The following is a 19,321-nucleotide window of genomic DNA, read 5'->3' as shown; positions in this document are numbered from 1 at the left end:
AAGACCAACCGTCATCGTCAGTGGAAGAAGAAACCTTGTTATGGTGAAATCCAAATTTTAAAATAGGTTGGAATCTGGTAAATCTATTAATAGTGACTTCCTTTCTAATATCGTACACCATATGGGAAGGATAATTTTGTGCACAAACAGGGCGGACAAAAAATCACATTCTTTCTCAAAAGAATCATCACTGCTTACTAGCCTGTACAGTCTAACATACTGGCCCTTTACAACATTTCTCTTCATAAACAATGGACAGCGTATTGGTTATCATTGTTGTTTAAATAGCAAGTGGAGTGCATTTTTTGATCATTCTGAAGAAGTTCCTATACATTAAAGGACGAAAACTTAATCAACTCTGAGGGTTTTTAGTATTTTTTTACTCTACAGTCAGAAGTATTTGCTTTAATATATATATATATATATATATATATATATATATATATATATATGTATGTATGTATATATACGTGTATATATGTATATGTGTATATATATGTATATGTGTATATATATGTATATTTATATGTATATATATATATATATATATATATATATATATATATATATATATGAATATGTGTGTGTATATATATATATATATATATATATATATATATATATATGTGTACATACATACATATATATATATATATATATATATATATTTATATATATATATATAAATTCAGATTTTTTTAGGCGTAGTAATTAATACTGGGCTAGTAGAAAGGAAATAAAAACTCAGACACTGAAGAGATAATTAAGCTTTCGCTCTTATTCAGGTGGAAGAGCTTCATCAGAATAACCTATAGTCAACAATACTTACATTATATGTAACTAGAGTCACATGTAAACAAAAAAACAATGAACTACTTATAATTTATTAGTACAGTAACCAGTAGTACAACCAGACAATATTTAAACTGTGCCAATCATCTAAACAAAATAACCATGAACATACATATGAATGACAGGGGCATGAATATTAAATAAACACTCCCTTGTGTTAGCTAATCATTGAATAAATGTACAGTGTGCGCACTAAATATGCATGTAGGAGACATGAATATTCATATAACTGTACAAATGGTGACTAACAAGTGTGTCAAAGGTCATGGATGGTTGCAAACGCATTTTGTAGAAAGAAAGGAACTGTCAAAATAGAATTAAATCTTCCATTTTAAAGCGCATTTAATATTAACACTTTCATTCAGACCAGGGTATGTTTCAGAATTAAGCAGTAATTGCCATTTAAGTTCTCTTAGTTCTAAATATAATTCCCATTCTCCAAAAAAACAGTTAACTTGTTTTAATACAATGAAGTAAAATTTACTAAAAGAAGTACAAAAAATGCTATGTTTAGCAAGGGCATTATTTAAGTTCTTTGCCCTGATGGCTCCCAGATGCTCCTTAATTCTGTCTGAAAGTTTTCTTGTAGTTTTACCTACATAAAATGCTTTACAAGATGCACAAATACCTGCATGTACTACTGCTGTAGAATGGCAGAAGAAATATTTTTAAAACTTAATAGTATAATTACAATGTGTGAACGTGTATTGAGATCCTGTGAAAATGTTAGGGCATACTTTGAATACCTTGAAGAACTTTAATCTTGTACACATTTATAAAAGATTTATTGACTGTTTTTTTTGCGTTGAAGGGTGACCAATCTTCTTTAGACATTTTTATTTCTGATTTGAGAGAGAGTTTAGGTTTTTTGAACTTGGATTTTGTCTGGAATAGGGTCTTCTATTTCCTTTTTAGATACACAGATATACTTACTACCTCCTAATACAGTATGTTCCACTATATATAGAAAAGAGACCTATAAAAATAATCTGCTTGATTTTACTAGCTCCCATCCATTTTTTATGAAAAGGAGCCTTGTCAGAAGTCAATTTATTCGCATCTCTAGAATTATCAGTTAAGATTATGACTTTCAAAAGAATGCTGTTTTGTTAAAACACGTTTCTTCGAAGGAATTACCCTCCATCTCTTATTAACAATATATGTAACGAGATCTCTAATGACAGACACACTAAATATTTACCAATTTTACTACATGGTTTTACACCTAATACTTCAAAACCAAGAAACATTAACAGAACCCTTAGTTTCCCATTACCCATCTCTAGGGACATGTCACAAATTAGAAATGGCGTCACGAATAACTGGGATTTATTAACTGAATCACAATTTATGTCAGCTGCTATTGGCACTGCACCTACCTTTTCATTTAAAAGAACCAAAACCATAAGAATGAGTTTAGAAAACAGAGATTTACCTTTTCTTATTAATTCTACTTCTACTTCCAGCTCTCGAAATGGGATGCATTCATGTGATAAATGTGTGGTATGCCCTAACATTTTCACAGGATCTCAATACATGTTCACACATTGTAATTATACTATTAAGTTTTCAAAATATTTCTTCTGCCATTCTACAGCAGTAGTATATATGGTATAGTATATATGGTCAGCCATTACCTGAGTTTTCAATTCCGAATTGAAGCTGAAGTCTTCTAAAGCTAAGTACCCCATTGGGTATCCTTTTTTCTTGCTCTAACTGATGTCAGAAAAAGATAACAATGGTCACGCCTGTGGAAAGCAAGTACCACACTGAGACTTCCATTCTTACTGCGTCACCTGTTTAGGCCCAGACCACGACGTCACCCACTGTCGCTTTTGTGCTTTGTTCAATGCCAGAACAATACATTGTCGGGCCCTTATTCTAGCTAGATATTTTTGATCTCAGTCTTCTAATTTCAGTATGGCTTGGGTAAGCCATCCAACTACCGATCTTCCAAAAAAAGTAAGGATAAAGACAGAGACAGACCGCACAGGTCCAAAACTGTTGATGACTCTTCCATTAAGCTAGTCATCAGTTTTCCGGTCCTCAGTGAGGTGCTTTTGCAGCCCCTGGTGCCGGCTTGTGTGGATTTGCAGGCCGCTACCCTGACCCTTTCAGAGTCTGGTATGCCGCAAGACTCTTCTTCGACTAAGGATCCTGCGGATGTCTCTGTCTTGGATGGGTCCTGAGCTGCTGAGCAGGCAATACTTCCGATGAAGTATTTCAAAAACAACCGAGTTTCTAAGGCCCAGGGTACAAACCACACACAAAAAACTGATGACCCAAGCTCTCAGGCACCTGCTTCCTTGTCTCATTCTCAAATGCTTAACATGGTGCAAGACCTTATTATGCTTGTTAGGGGAAGCCAGGCTACCCCTTCCAAAAGAAAGAGAGACTTGTCTCCAGTAGTTTTATCTGAACAGGAGTCCGATGACTGATGCATCTGAATATGAAGATATGCAACCCCTCTCTGCTTATGAGGATTCTGATGCAGAGGAATCCATCCCTTCAGCCTCTCCACCCAAGGATTTTTCCTTTGGGGAAACCCTACATACTTTAAGGGAGCATTTCCAATGGAATTGTCAAGACTATCCTGAGTCAAAAAAGAGACTCATGGAATTCTTATATCTACCACAACTCATTTGGCCAGTCCTCCTGTCCTGGATGTTGTGGATGATGTTTTTATGGAATCCAGTCTGACTCCTGCCACCCTCCCTCTTGCTCCCAGGAAATCTTTCTGGTATTATAGAGTCCCTTACTCTGTCAGATTTCTTTTCAAAAATCCTACTGCTGACCCCGAGGTCATCTCTCAAGGACCTAAAGGAATCAAAGCAACTTCAGCTAAGAATCCCATCCCCTCAGATAGGGGATTCCTGAACATTTGACAGATGGGGTAAAAAAGTATATACCTCTACTACTCTTGCTATTAGAGCATTAAATTTTCAGTTCCACATGCTGAAATATTAGCAACATACCATGGTACTCCTCAAACAAAAAAATAGCTTCTCTTCCTGCTTGTGCAGAAAATAGAGTTACAAGAGTTAATGCAGTCTGCAAGTCAAGTAACTAACACACATTACAATGTGGTTTTGATGCCCTAGAAGCATCTTGCAGGGCAGCAGTCACTGGTTTTGTCCATAGAAGGCATGCTTGACTTAAGGAACAAACTTTCCAGACCATGTCAAATCCAAGTTATTGGATGCACCCTTGAACAAAGACAACTTATTTGGCACCAAGGCAGAAGAGGTCTTAAAGATGAAAGAAAACGCTAAATCTATGCAGACAGACTTCTTTCAGGTCCAGCCACAGAGGTGTAGTAGGCATTGCCCCTCCAGGCACTAGTCCTTTCCTGCCCCCTCCAGGCCAGCTCAGCCCAGACCCAGGGGAAGCAGGACCCCCAAGACAACATCCCCAGTGAATGCAGAGATCTAAGCAATGGAGTTCCTCCTCTTCAAAAACAGGGAGTGCAAAGCCCCACCCCCTTATGGTAAGAACTCGCAATGACTTTACACTTCCACCCCGTCCCTCTGCCCACCTGCTCATGCCCCTAGGAGGAAAACTCTCCTTCCACACAAGCAACTGGGCCACCATTAACGACCACTGGGTCCTCAACATAGTGTCCCAGGGATACAAATTTTATTTCCACATTCCACCAACCCCAAAGGGGTTCCCAGATCTTCCTCCAAACCAGTGGGCAGAGGCCAAAAAAAAATTATTTTCCTGCTCTCCATGAAGGCAATACAGCATGTTCCTGCAGAACAGATAGGCCAAGGTTTCTACTCCAGACTCTTCCTGGTACCCAGAAAAGAGGGCAGATGGCGCCCCATCCTTGAGCTATCCATTTTAAACACCACCTTTCTGGTGATACCAAAATTCAAAATGCTCACCCTCCAGCAGCTTCTACCTATGCTTTCCAAGAATGCTTGGTTAGCCACCCTAGACCTAAAAGAGGCCTACCTACACATTCCATTCAGGGAATCATGTAGGAAATACCTACATTTCAGGGCAGGATCTACGCACCTTCATTTCTCTGTGCTTCCCTTTGGCTTATTCACTGCTCCCAGATTTTTCAGAAAACGTCTGGCTCCTGCCATTGCTTTTTGCAGACAAAGAAATATTCAGATTTACCCATACTTAGACGACTGCCTGATTCAGGCAGTCAGGAAAAGCTGCTATAGCACCTGACTTTTTTAAAGGATGTACTGAACTCTCTGGGTTATAATATCAATAAAAAGAAATCAAAACTAGTCCCCACACAAAAAATTGTATTCCTGGGAGCAAGCCTGGACACAGAATCCCAGATGGCATTCCTTACTCCAAAAAAACAAGTCTACCGGACAGGCTGCTTCTCTCAACTAGCCACCAGAACCCAGTTATCCACAAGGAAAATCCTGTTAACTCTAGGGTTCATGGCTTCTTGCATTCTACTCATTCCATATGCCAGACTACATATGAGGAAACTACAATGGTATCTAAAAATCCTTTGGTGTCAGCACTCTCAAGACTCTCAAGACCTGGAAACTCTCATACCAATGATACCTTGTCTAAAGAAAGATTTTCTTTGCTGGGCAGCAGCATGCAACCACAACAAACGACTTCCCTTCTCACAACCCCACGCTGCCCAGACTATGTCTGGGATGCACACCTGGACGGCAGGCGCATTCAGGACCAATGGAGCCCAAATCAAATACATCTGCACATCAGCCAAAAAGAGATGCTAGCTGTTCAGCATGCCCTGACAGCTTTCAGACCCTTACTCTCCCTGGGGCCTCTACTGATCAAAACAGACAGCACCACAGTGATGTGGTATATCAACAAGCAGGGAGGGACTCACTCTTATCCTCTCTGCAGGTTCACCATGACCCTTTGGCACACGGCCTCAGCCATGCAACTGCACCTGCTAGCACAATTCCTGCCAGGCTCTCTAAACACTCTGACAGACAAATTAAGCAGGAACCTGCTAGACCCACCCGAGTGGCAGCTAGACCACAGAGCCCTCACCCTTGTAACCCAGAAATGAGGCACCCCGAAGGTTTGACCTCTTTGCCTCCCACTCCATTCATCAGCTCAGCAAATTCTGCACCAGGGAACCTCACAGCATGCCTGGAAAGTGGATGTTCTATCCTTTCAGTGGTTAAACCTCTCAGTCTCTGCATTTCCCCCTGTACCACTCCTTTCAAGGGTACTGCTTAACGTAAGGGAGGAAAAACCTGGCCACGCCAGCACTGGTACCCACTGCTGCGCAGCCTGTTACCCCTGTCACCATGGCACATGCTTCAGATCTCAGCACTCCTGACCCAGAGAAATGGAGAATTCATGCATCCCTAATTGCAGACCCTCAACCTGGCAGCCTGGCATATTCCCTAACCTCTCCTCAAGCTGCTAGCCTAAGCAAACAAGTTCTAGATGTTATATGTGAGGCCAGACACCCCAGCACTAGAAAATCCTATGCTGACAAGTGGAAAAGATTTTGCACTTGGATCCAGGCTAAGGGAGCCGGAATGGCACAGCCCTTCCTACCTCTCATCCTGGATTACCTGGCAGACCTACTACACAGGGGGTCTATCCTTCTCTTCTATTAAAATTCATGCCTCTGCCATCTCTGCTAATTACAACACATAGCCACCTCTCTTCTCACACCCTGTCATCAAACAATTCCTAAGAGGGGCTAACAACTTAAGGCCACCCAGAAGAGCTCCTACCCCAGCTTGGGACCTTAAACGTTGTGTTGGAAAAGCTCACCCTACTCCCCTTTGAACCTGTAGCTTCAGCAGAGTTAAAATTTCTCTCTTGGAAGACAGCCTTGCTTCTGGCCATCACTTCAGCTAGAAGAGAATCAGAGCTACAAGCACTTATGGCTGTAGAGCCCTTCATCATTTTCCATGCTGACAGGGTCTCCCTCAGGACTAACCCATCCTTCATGCCTAAAGTGGTGTCCAGTGTGGCTCTCAACCAATCCATTCATTTGCCCACCTTTTTCCCTAACCCACAAAACAAGGGGGAAAGGATTCTGCACTCTCTAGATGTGCACAAACAGCTTAGATTCTACCTGGACAGGACTAAATCTTTTAGAAAAACTGATCAATTGCTTGTCAGCTTCGCTGCAGGAGCAGAGGGCAAGGCCATATCCAAACAATCTCCAAATGTATAGCATACTGCATCCATTTCTGCTACAAACAGCATGGGAAACCACCCCCAAAGGGGTCAGGACACATTCTACCAGAGCAACCTCCACCTCTGCTTTTCTCAGAGGGGTCCCCACCAGGGACATCCTGGAGGCTGCAACATAATCATCTGTTCATACCTTCACCAAGCATTACCACCTGCCTATTTTCTCCAAATCCAGGGCAGGCTTTGCCACTGAAGTCTTGCAGGGCATCCTAGCCAGCCCCCAGTCGTCTTTACTGTCTGCACCCTTTTCTTCAGCTTTGGGAATCAACCCAAATGTGATGACTGCAACAGTGAAACACGGAAAAACATAGTATAGTTGTGTACACTTACCATAACTGTAGATGTTCAAGTGTATTCATTGTTGCAGTCCAGGTTTCCCTCCCTCTATCCCCCTTGTCTCTCTCTCTCATTACAAGGAAATTTTGGTATTTACTTTCTACTGGTGGTGTTCTTCCACCATAACCTAGCTTCCTATTGGGAGCTCCTGACAGGGCAAGAAAAACTGATGTAATGGCGTCAGCTGTCTGATTTTATACCACTGACGACATGATGTCAGTCCTGGAGTGACAACAACCGACACAGAAATACTAAGCCTCTTGTATTCAGGCCAACTGAGGGCTACCCCTGGCAGGATAACCCAAATGTGATGACTGCAACAAGTGAATACAGTCGAACATCTACATTTATGGTAAGGGTACACAACTGTACTTTACTTTGGTCCTGTAGTACCTGAATGGACTCCCTCTATAAAAGCACACCTGCTTCAGCCATTTCAGCCTGTATGCTTATGGATCTCTGTTGCGTCCCTGTAGGGCGTCATTGCAGTAAGTCACATGCCACTAATTTTTTTCGTAAGAGTAATCACCCCATGCTAGACAACATTTTATTGCAGTGTTACGTTTGTGTTATTGCACTGCATTACAAGCATTGTACACAATACTAGGCATTTTATTCTATTCCGTTCGTCTTTTGCTGCTGTTTGACTATAAATGTATTTATTTATTAATTTATTGTCCAATTGCCTACCAGGTTGCTGATTGTGTTGTAGTCTGTGTCACATTATTGTTGAGATTTACTGCAGACTACAGAAAACCTGCTTGTATACTGCAATGTGTTTGTCCTCTTATTGAATCATCAAAATGTAGGACCCCTTGACTCAGAATCGAGGAAGTACCTAGCTACAATACAAATACAAGTTCATTAAGTGTAAATGCAGTTCCATTGAAGAAATTAAAGTAAAAGTATGTATTTTACACTTAGAAAGCCCACTTTACGTGACAAGTACATCCTTACTGAAAAAAGAAATGGTGTAAAAATCTTTTGCACATGAGCTTTAAGGTGGACTGTATATTACTGCTGCTTAGCAGCCAGCTGTGAATGTCATGTGATGCCGCTGTTGACTGGGCTGCATGTGTATTTGCTGCTGTCTCTCTTTTGTAGGTCTCTGGTTGAACCATAATGCCAGAGGTGACACAGCACAACCTCAGACAACTGCGGGCTATGTTGGCATCACCCAAGACCCATGCCAGCCCTTTGCAGTGTGTACATATTTCCATTTAAGTATGGCAACTAGTAGTAGCACAGGCATCAAACTGTCAAGTCCAGTTCTTTTCTATACTCAAATGAGTGATCATTATCTGTCACAAGCATGAATACTGTTACCTGTTTCATGGAGTAGCATAAATGAGGGCATACGTGTCGACACTCAGGGCATCTGCCAGCTGGATAAGGGGAACAGGGACAATGCACATTTGTGTGATTATTTCTCTTTATACAGGGTGATGGCTTAGTGCAGTATTGCTTTACTTATCCTGATGAAGGTAGTGGTGGCAGACAGACATATGATATTAGATGATGCCACTAGAATACATACCTTTATTTACTGTTAATGCCTTACAATGACATCCATGTTGGTGCCACTGATGCTGTTTGTGGACAGTACTGTAGGCAAGTAGACATTCACACACAAGAATGAAGCAAGGTATTGCAGCCAAGACATCCTCTGCCACTTCCTCTGTCATTGCTCAAACCTGTGTGCAGCAGAATCCTTTGGCAGGCAGCATTGTGCCTCTTCCCCCTGCCACTGCATGTGGCTGAATGATGTTTCATGATGTGAAGGTGGGTAATGCTGTTGGACCTCTGCCAGTAGGTGATACCCTGACCTTAGCATGTGGCTGTACTTTGGGTGAAAGACATATGCAAAACTGCCACTGGCTTGCATTGAGTTTGCCTCTGACAAGTACATGTTGAAGACTGCAGGCATGATTACTTGTGAAGTAGCACAGTGCTTATATATGGAGCTGGATCTTCTTCTAAATTTCAAAGTTTCAAAATTTCAAATGTCTTATGGTTGAGATCATAAGACTGAAGTTTTGAAACTTCAAAATTTAAATAAAAAGAACAAAAAAAATTTTTTTTTTTTTTTTTTTTTTTTTTTTTTTTTTTTTTTTTACATTTTTGCAGGGGGTCAAGCCCCTCCTTTCCCCCACACCCCCTGCTAATTAACTGTACCAACTCCATGATTACACTACAGCAAAGAAAATGGTAAATATACCATTCTACGCTGTACGCCGATTTCCATTTAAATGGTTCGAAGTTTCAAAACTGATCTTATGATCTCAACCATAAGAAGTTTGAAGTTTTGAAACTTCAAAATGTAGAAGTAGACACATGGAGCTACATGGTCTGCCTAACACAGTCAGTCCATTCAGCTGCAGCAGTGTGTGATCCAGTTGTAGAACTACCTGTATTGTTTACTGCCACATAAGATGTCTGGCTTCTGTGTTTTGCAGGCTCTTTGGTGGACTGGACACAAGCACCACTCTCCTTGCATTCTCTCACACCTGTAGGAGTGCACTTTCTGGTGATGACTGCCCAGTCATCCGGACCCTGTAGTCAATCATCACAGACAGCTGACTTTCCAGGACCCCAGCCCCATAGTGGGGGAGATCACTTCCACTGTACAGACTTCACTTTAGTAGGCCAGTACTTCCACATGTAGTCGCAGATCCAGTAAATGGGGGTTCCATGCATCGCCCACACATAGCAAGAACTGTGTCCACACATCCATGGAAGGCATTTTCGAACAGTGAACATTTTATGCACCTGCCAACATTTGTGTCGCTTGTTGCCCCTTTGGATCCATGCTGTGGGTTTGGTATTACTTTACATGATCTGAACTATAGCATAGCGGTAAACTATGATTTCTTTGGATTTTTTTTTTGCTTACTAGTTGCAGTGTTACATGCATAACTAACCACCACCATGGCTGTAAAAACGTGCATTTTGTACAGATATGCAACTTATGTTTGGATGTTAGGTGCATCTGCAGCTTTTCTGTTGACATGGGTATAAGCCAATGTGACAGTTTGCCGTTTCCTTGCTAATGGAGTGGCAGCATCATAGTCTTGGGAATTTCTACTTCTATGAGATGTTCCAGGGCCAATAGTTATGCTGACTCGACTACAGTGTTGGATTTTATATGGATGTTGCATTGTGCCTTGACTATGTCGCACACTTCAGCTGTTGTATGTTGCCGAACGCTACAAAAGGTGTTCAGGCAGTAAAAATGCATCCCGAGGTGGTTGTATATAGACACAGTGATATCCCTCATCTAGTGTTGTGACATGTTCTGTATCTGCTTTGCCTGTTTGCATCTTCAGACTGATTTAGAGCAGCCAGGGCTGTAAAGGGTGTGCTTTATTACCCATAAATGTGTCCATGTGGTATGGTAACTGTTTAGAAAGCATGTGTGCAGGCATCATGAGTACTGTCCAGGTGTTGGGTAAATACATTTTGCCCACACTTTTCACATGCTACCGGCATGTTTGTAGGCTGGATGAGTAAGAGTTTGAAATGTGTAGCAATATTCTTGCTACTAGAAATGCAAGCTCTGCATAGTCAGTTTAACTGCTGACTCTGGAGACACCTATAACTTGGTAGACTTCACACATCAGAGAGGCTCTCTCAGCCTGATTATGAAACATACTTATGTGTTTCTTTGCAAGAGGAGATCATGCATTCCAGCAATGCATGAGCCCTGCTCGCTGAGGCTGACAAAATACCTTTTGTAACACTGGTGAGCCTCTGGAAATATCAGGCTGCTGATATGTTGACTGCTGTCATGGTATTTATTTTCATGTATTGGACATCCACAGGTATTATGGACTTCCATATCAATACACAAGGGTGCACAAAATAGTCAGTACTCTTGTTCATGTGATACTAGTCCAGTTGCTTACAGGTTGTGAGCAAAGCATACTGCAACTAGCAGTGGTATGTATGCTGCCTGACTTAGTGGGATGTGTTGTGGCTTGCATAGCTGCTACTGTCTTTAACACAGTGAAAAATGGTGTCTGGATTATTTACAGAATGTTAACAGGCCCTTTGTTGCAGCAATTTGTTTTGCACAACTACTTCATATTTTATTGAGTTTGAATTGTGTCCTGCCTTATCCATATGCTTGCAGATGGTCGGTGTGCCCATTTTGCTTATGTGTGGTGGAGCATGGCCTACCATCCTTCTGTGCTCCATTTTGCTTGAATTGTGCACTCCTTTATGCATGAATTTGCTTGTGCATACTGACCATAGACAGTGAGTACCATGTTTTTGAATTCCACCCAAAGATGGCAGTCATCCCCTCCACCCCTTTTTCTGATTGTTGTGTATGTATAAAGTTTAGAGTTGTTATAACATTTCAGTCAGTTGTCACTACTTCTGTGGTTAGTTGTGTTAGGATTATTATCACCTATTCTTAATTTCTGCATGATGTCTGTAATCATACTTTGTTTTTGTACCTTTCACTTTAAACAGTTATTGTTATTGATTCTGTGTCTCTAAACCATCATAGACATTTGGTTAATCATGGTTTATCATAGCGGAACTGTGTAGTTTTTACCATTATTAGGAAGCAGTTCATTGTTATTTTCGTAGCAACACTGCCTTCCACAATGTCTTTTGTATCATATTTATCCTGTGGAAGAGTTTGGAAAGTATTAGCTAAAGAGTTTGTCGTAGCAACCTTGGCAAACAGCACCTTTTGTGGTATATTTATCCTGTGTTATGAGTTTGGACAGTATTAGCTATAACATCAGTGTACAGCTTCTGAGGAAGACTATTTACACATAGCCCACAGAACCCAGCTAACTGCAGAGTGCAGGAATTTCAGTGAGAATTGTCAAAAGCTATGAGTGAGAGATTGGTGGCATTTGATATTGAGGCAATCCCCACATCACACATTTGCTTGTAACAAATGTGATATTTTATTTGATTGGGATCTCTGTGCATGAGAGCACACTGCCAGCATTTGAGTACATACCTGGCAGTATTAGGAGTACATTCATTTATAATGAAATGTTACTTGCAAGCATTTTATTCATTGTCCTCTGCTGGCAGAAGCCATACACAGCAGTTCAGACTGGCAGTGACATAACTTTGTTGTGAAATGGTCAGTCACTGTTTATGGCTACCCCTAGTGGTTGAGATAATGAAGTGTTAACCACTGTTACTGTTTTTTTCTCTGTTATTTTTCTTCCTGTTGCCTGGTGGGTCATCCGATCTCATACCTATGATTGACCTTGTCATGTACTCCATGCTAGACCATAAGGGATTTGCTACATTGTGCCTACTAGTGCTTTTGTACATATATTACCCTGACTATAAGGCTAAGGAAAGTATGTATGTATGTACGTATGTATTTATCTATTTGTTGACCCTTTTCAGCCACAAACTGGGCTCAGAGTGATTGAACATAACATAATACAGTTGAACAGAAAGCGAAACAATAGTCTTGCATTGTATAAGAAACAGTAGAAAATACAGTGTAAGTAAGAAAGGTTAGAAGATTAAAGCATCTGAAATACACATTAGTATCATTGCTCATTGCTGATTGGTGTAAATCAATGTGCTTTGTTGTAAGGTCATATGTTAACGCGAGTATGATTTAGGTAAAATGTGAAGATCTGTAGTCAATCATTCCCCCTAAAGCACTGGCAGATGTTTCGTTGCTAAGGTGCTTTCTTGCTGATTTTGTTAAGTCTTTCAATGTCAACAGCTTCTTAATTTCTTTGGGAAGTCAGTTCCAAGTGGCAGGTCTAAGCCACAAGAAAGCTTTTTCTCCCTGTTGTACTTTTGAAGCAAAGACAGATAAGTGTGATATGCAATCTTTGGTATTCCTCAAGGAGTGAGCTTCTTCACTGAATGGAAGCTGAACTCTTCAAGATAATTTATCCACCTTTAATACTTTGAACAGTTAAAAAGAAAAGAAGCACTATCAGTAACAGGTAGCCAGTGGAGTCCTTTTATGAGGTTTGCTATTAAAGCACATCTGACAGTCATTTTCAATAATATGAATTTTGTATTGTAAGATGAACATAATTCGTAAAAGTAAACAATTTTCAAGTTTAGGAAGAATATTTTTACCTGTAGCAGACTTTGATGCTCAAAACAAGGAGATAAGATGTCTTGAAACAGTCCGAGTTGAAAGTGAACCTTTCTGGTAATACTGTCAGTATAAGTTGTGAATGAAAGTGATGGATCAAGTATAATGCCCAAGTATTTGTATTTGGGGACATAAGGGATAATATTGCCTAGCATGTCCTTCATATGTTTGGCAAGCATGATATATTTTGTTGTACCTCTCAACTGTCCAGATTTTCGCAGAATGCCCAGAACTTTTGCCTCATAATATTGGAGTGTGCCTCATAAAATTTGTGTTTTTTGGCAAATCCTTAAAATGACATACATTTGAATTTCACACTTCATGTCCTTCAGAAATTGCATGCTAACACAAATCATGTTATTCTAACAGCTTTCCAAGTTTATACGAGTAATTTTTAAAATCTGTCCCTATTTTGGGTCTCTGCCCCCCCCCCCCCCCATTATTTTAGGCTTTGTCTAGATTTTTTATGCAAAGAGGCTGAGAGGAGGAATGCTTTTTGCATAGAACAAACTAGCATTAGTATTACATTAGTTTTCTTGTATTGATCTAAAGTTTGTTAGAAGACCAGTGACCTAGTCTGGAGAAAATGGTTTGTAGCTGATCTTGTAAGTCAGTATGTGATTTACTAACTTCAAGGCATAAGATACCATCTGTGTATAATGTGAGATGGAGTAGTGATAGGTATTCAGTGAAATCATTAATGAATAGGGAAAAGAGAAGAGGGACTAAAGTGGAGCCTTGGGGCACATCAGTGCCGAGCTACCATTTTCAGAGTACTGGTTGCTGGAGTAGACTTGAAATGATCTATCTGAAAGTTAATACTTAAACCAAGTGATAGTGTTGTCTGCAAGGTTATGCCTTTCAAGTCTATGTAATAATGTTTTATGACTGGCTGTCTGAATTGCATGAATTATGTCAAATACTCCTCCTGCAGTAAGTCCCTGATTTATCTTGCAGTAAATGCTTTTAGTGGTAGGTGGCAACCTTTGTGTGCAGTTTGACGTGAAGTGCTCTGGTGCAGTCTCATGATGTGCAGTAGGTGTGCAAGTGCCATCAGGATGTGCGACCTCCACCCCAGATGGATTAGCCTGCATTAGCCAGTCATTTTCACCCTCCCCTATTATCTCCTGTAGTGCCTGAGCAGCTGATTAATGCAGGTCTCAGTCGGGACTCAGATCCCTCTGTGACACGGTGGTCACTTCTCTAGTGACCTCTCCCCCAACAATTGTCCATTAGTTGTCATCCCCTCCTCTCCTCGTTCACTGTCTCTACTGGACCTGCCTTAGCCCCTCCCCCTCGACTCAACTTAATCCACACCCAAGGCTGGTGTAGCATCATACTGCTGCCTAGGAGTATGCACTAACTTCTAACCCCTTGTAGCAGCCTTGCCATTTCCATGATTGCTGACCTCTAGGAGGTGTGTTTGCTTCTACAAATATGCCACTTTATGACTAATTGACTCAAAGCTTATACAGCGCAGAGCTTTCCAGGCTCATAAACTGCTTATTGCAGTAAACCTTGGCTACCTCCTTACCCCCTACCAGGAGAGTTGAGTCAGTATTGTTTGCCCTTCCATCCTCCCCCTTTGGCCCCTCCAATATCCATGCTGATAATTGAACACTAGTGTGAAGTAAGGGCTTTATCTTTTTGCACTGTGGGTTCGTTCCAACTGTTTTAGTATCACTGTTAGCATCTACTGTCTTCCACATAGCAATCAGCAATGGTTGTCATATATTGGTGGGCAGCTGAAGGATTTCAGCCATTGTCGTCCCACAGCTGCTACAAAGCAAGAGAAATGCATAGAGCTTGCATTCCTTTAGACCAAAACAGCACAAGTCCCACAGTTTGCCTTGGTTATAAAACACATTTGCGAGCATCAGTATGCAAGGTCCAGACTGAAGTATTCATATGTACATTCCTCTGTGCTTAGTTGTTGCATCTTATTTACATCTAGAAGCTTATCAGGAGTTAAGGGAAGAATCCAGAAAAGCGTAATTCCTAATAGTGCCATAGCAGGATTTATTTCTTGCACAACTCGAGGGTGATGGGTAGGTTGAACAGGAAGATGGAAGTAAAGTCATTTTGATTAATGAAATCTGAGATATCTTATTTATGAGAGATATACTTTCAGTTTACTGAAATTGATATTGGATGCAAATAGCTATAGTTATAGGTGGCTGCTGTGTTTGCAGACTGTTATTTTCATATGTCCTTTCTCTTTTTTTAGGGCTGCCATCAGTAGGGATCCTTTTTACGAGATGCTAGCAACACGAAAGAAGAGGATTTCCTCCACTAAGAGGCATTAACTGGACAGATGACAGTCCCCAAGTCAGCTGGGGATGCAGTCTTAACATCTGAATGAATGCCTGCCAGGCTGGTAAAGACAGTCCAGTTAACTGGTTGCATAGCAAACCCCTCTGAACTTCCTGGAAACTACTTTTTTACTTTTAAATGGACAGATACATATCTGAAAACAAATCAGGGTTTTTGTTCTGTGGCCTTCTGCCTGACTTTTTCCTTGAGACTCAAGGAAACTGATACTTAAGCAGTTAACTTAAATTGACTCTCTTTGTCTCTCTCTCTCTCTTCCTCTCACTTCAGCAGGTCTGATTGTGAAGCTCAAGTTTTCATTTTCTGTAATAAACATGTTATATATATACGTGCACACACAAATATCTGTATATATTTTTTCCTGTCACAGAATGCTCTCTGATCCTTATGGAGGAGATACCTCTATTTTGAGTTTGGCTTAAGAGAGATTTTTTTAAACAATTTAAATAAGGATTTTGTATTACAACTTAAGGGTAGCCCACATTCATCTTTTCCTGCACTGTGGTAAGAAAGCTGAGGCATGCGGTGTTAAGACAAAGTGAATAGTTTTTAGGTGATGGAACAAATTGTCTTGTTGCTTGTTACACTCATATTCAGTTTCTTGGAGAAGTGTTGCAAGAGATAGCTGTGTTCAGAAGGTTTTTCAGGTGGTGCCATTACCTCTCAAAAGATGAGTGCAGCTAAGTTGACTAGAAACTTTGAAAGCTTTCATAAACCTAAAGCTGTTGGATTAAAGTTCAGCAGACTGCACAATAGAAGAAAAAGTGTATTTTTTTGTTGCTGTAGAACAGAATTATTGTGTTAAGTTGTATGTGATGAGAAGTGCACTTTCCCTAGCAGTCTGACTTTAGTGTTGCAGGTTCCCAAGTGCTCTGACAAAGAGCTATAGTCCTCAGTGATAGTATCTTGATTTCCCATTGCTGTTCTGTCATGGTACTTTGTGTTTTATAATTCCCTTCTAGTGATTAGCAGAGGTAATGCAGTGCAGATTCTGGGAGGTCCTGACGTAAGATGTATTAGAGGGTGTGTACTCCCCATTGGACATTCCTGAATGCCCCAGTGTTTTGTAGGATGTGGTAAGAGTTTTGTTCTGCTGCTTTCTAAGATTAGGAGTACTCGACTGTAATAGGTTAGTAGTGACTTAGATGTGAATGTTCAGAAATGTGTCTCTCTAATGCACAGCACTGGCAGAGCAACTGTACTGCTACTTATTGCAAGTCTCTGAATGCTTAATGTGTGTTCGCACAGTAAGCTACAGCAGTCATGCCCAACAGTAGGTGGAACATTCCTCTACTCTGCTTTAGCAGAGAGAGATGGGACAGTGATGGTGATACAGGCTTGCAGGTGTCCAAGCATCTGGCATTGTTAAGACAGAGCAAGAACTACAATGGATCTTCCAGGGACTGTGCTGTGATGAAGTGAAAAGTACATCATGCTGGCTGTACTTCAGGTTATTGGTTGTGCTGTTCAAATCTGCAGGGGCTAGTGTGATCCTGTATCCATGTTGTAAGTTCATGGATATCCTGACATACTACATTATGGTAGTTGTTGCAGTCCTCTTTATTTAAAGCTGTTGCTCATTCTGTTTCAAAAGCCAGAAATATTTCTGGTTTTGGAGATGTGTTTTATGTCCAAAAAGTTCAGCACTTGTGCCTTGGTCACTAGTTCCTGTGTAGGTCATTCAGACTTTGAAGATGGAGCCCCCCTCTGATTAAATAGCTGTATTACAGTTAAAGGTGGAGACGTGGCTATAAAGGAAGGATAGCAATCCATAGCCTGTGCCTTTAGATCACAGGTTCCATATGAAAAAAAAAAATACAGTTTTATGTGCACTTTTTTTAAAACGTTGAGTCTATTTAGGAATGTCTCCAAATGCTATAATTATTGGTGTAAGTGGAGCCAGAAGAATGGTTTTGCATAGTATGTATTAACAGAAAAATGCCGAAGTATTAAGATAACAAACTGCTTATATACTGGAATATGACATGTAGTATATGAGTATAATCGACTTGTTTTAAAGGCTGCATATTGTGAATATTCTTATTATGAAGGCTGCAGAGCAGCTACAGGTATTTCCTTGGGCAGACAGTTCAGCAGCTGCAACCTGCACTCCCTCCCCAAAAATGTTTTACCAAAATCCATAGATGCAATACAAAGTCCTGTTTAAAATAAGTAATTAGTTGAGAAATGATGACAAAGCATTTCCTGCTTTATTGTCTAGTATTTTGATTCATTTGGTAAGTTCAGGGCATTTTGGGTTGGAGTCAGCGTTTACTCCCCCCATCCCCATGATTTTAGACTCTTTTATAGTGTAATGCAGACCATAGTACATTATGGTCCTTATTTCACATCAGTTTTGCTGTACTCGGTTCCAGCACACTGTTGCCATTTTAGTTAATGCAATGAACAAAACATGTCTTGTTATTGTCATTTATATCTTCTGCTTCCGAGGCAGAGTTCCCAAGGTTTAACATACTAAAGGAGAGAAGAACAAAAATGAAAATGGGTCATTGTCGTTTGTTATAATTTTAAATGGTCTTTGTCATGTTTCGTCTGTTTTTATTTTCTGTTTCAGTGCACTGGGTTTTGAATGGAGAATGCAGAAACAAGACCCTGCTGACTCAGCAGTATTAGTATATTTATCTGAGATGTATATACTCAATGTGAAATAATTATTTTTTTTGTTTTCTTTTAGGTTCTTTTGTATTTGTTTAAAGCATTTATGCATTTATGTAATAGTAAAGAAAAATTCATTGTGTCCGCATTTGTTTTTGTGTTATTTCATTAAATTTGCAAAAATGGTTCAGAACTTAAGTACTAGTACATCTTTCTTTGTTTTTTTTCCCCTCAGACAATTGCATTTCAGATTCCAACTCTTTGAAAATGTTTATCTTTTATGTCCATGTTCTCTTACTATTCTGCCATGTTTTTTTTTTTTTTGTATAACACGATCCTTTCATTTTGTGGTAAGTGATCTAACAAAGCATTGCAGTAGCTTGTCGTTCTCAGTAGTTGTGGAAGTTGGGAACTGGCTGTGAGCCACATAGCTTACAAATGAGACTAATGGCCATTGCAATGCTCAGTGTGAATTGCAGTGGTCAGTGATGTGAATGTTTAGTTAAGATGGCCATTCCATTGCCCACTGTGCATTCCAGTGGTCAATGATATATTTAGTTGAGCCCTGTAATTGCTCTGCTATGACACTGCATTTGTCAATAAGTAGCTGACAGATTTTTAAAAGCCATTTCCATTTTTGTATCTTAAGCAGAATAACTGCTTCACTGTATAGATCTGTTGTTTTGTAACATTTTTGTAAATGGCAGTGTACTATCCTGCCTTTTATCAAGTTAAGGGGCCAAGATTTTATTTATTTATTTTTTTATCAGCCTTGATTTACCGTTTGACCCTCCCACCACCAACTGGACCTGTTAGTCCCTGTTTCACGTCTGCTGTTATGTCTGTCCAGTAAGACAGCTCAGATCAGTTGCTGGCAGGCCGTCAAATATATGTGATCCTATTGTGGCATTT

General features: G+C 40.3%; 1 protein-coding gene across 4 annotated transcripts in view; it reads left to right on the top strand.

Annotated features, from left to right (window-relative positions):
• The window catches only part of LOC122790289 (cytohesin-1), a 1,634,771-nt gene extending 1,616,164 nt beyond the window's left edge, over positions 1-18,607 (top strand). For all 4 annotated transcript variants that reach the window (XM_044057794.1, XM_044057800.1, XM_044057818.1 and 1 more), the window contains one exon: positions 15,690-18,607. In XM_044057794.1, coding sequence (XP_043913729.1) covers positions 15,690-15,768 — 79 coding nt within the window. In that variant the 3' untranslated portion in view covers positions 15,769-18,607. The remainder of the gene's footprint in view (positions 1-15,689) is intronic.
• Positions 18,608-19,321: the final 714 nt, after the last annotated feature.

The sequence above is a fragment of the Protopterus annectens genome, chromosome 1.part2 (assembly GCF_019279795.1).
Source record: "Protopterus annectens isolate FY-2018-M chromosome 1.part2, PAN1.0, whole genome shotgun sequence".
In the NCBI taxonomy this organism is placed as follows: domain Eukaryota; kingdom Metazoa; phylum Chordata; order Ceratodontiformes; family Protopteridae; genus Protopterus; species Protopterus annectens.
Note: the sequence above shows the minus strand (reverse complement) of the source record. Positions and strands in the feature narration are given on the sequence as shown.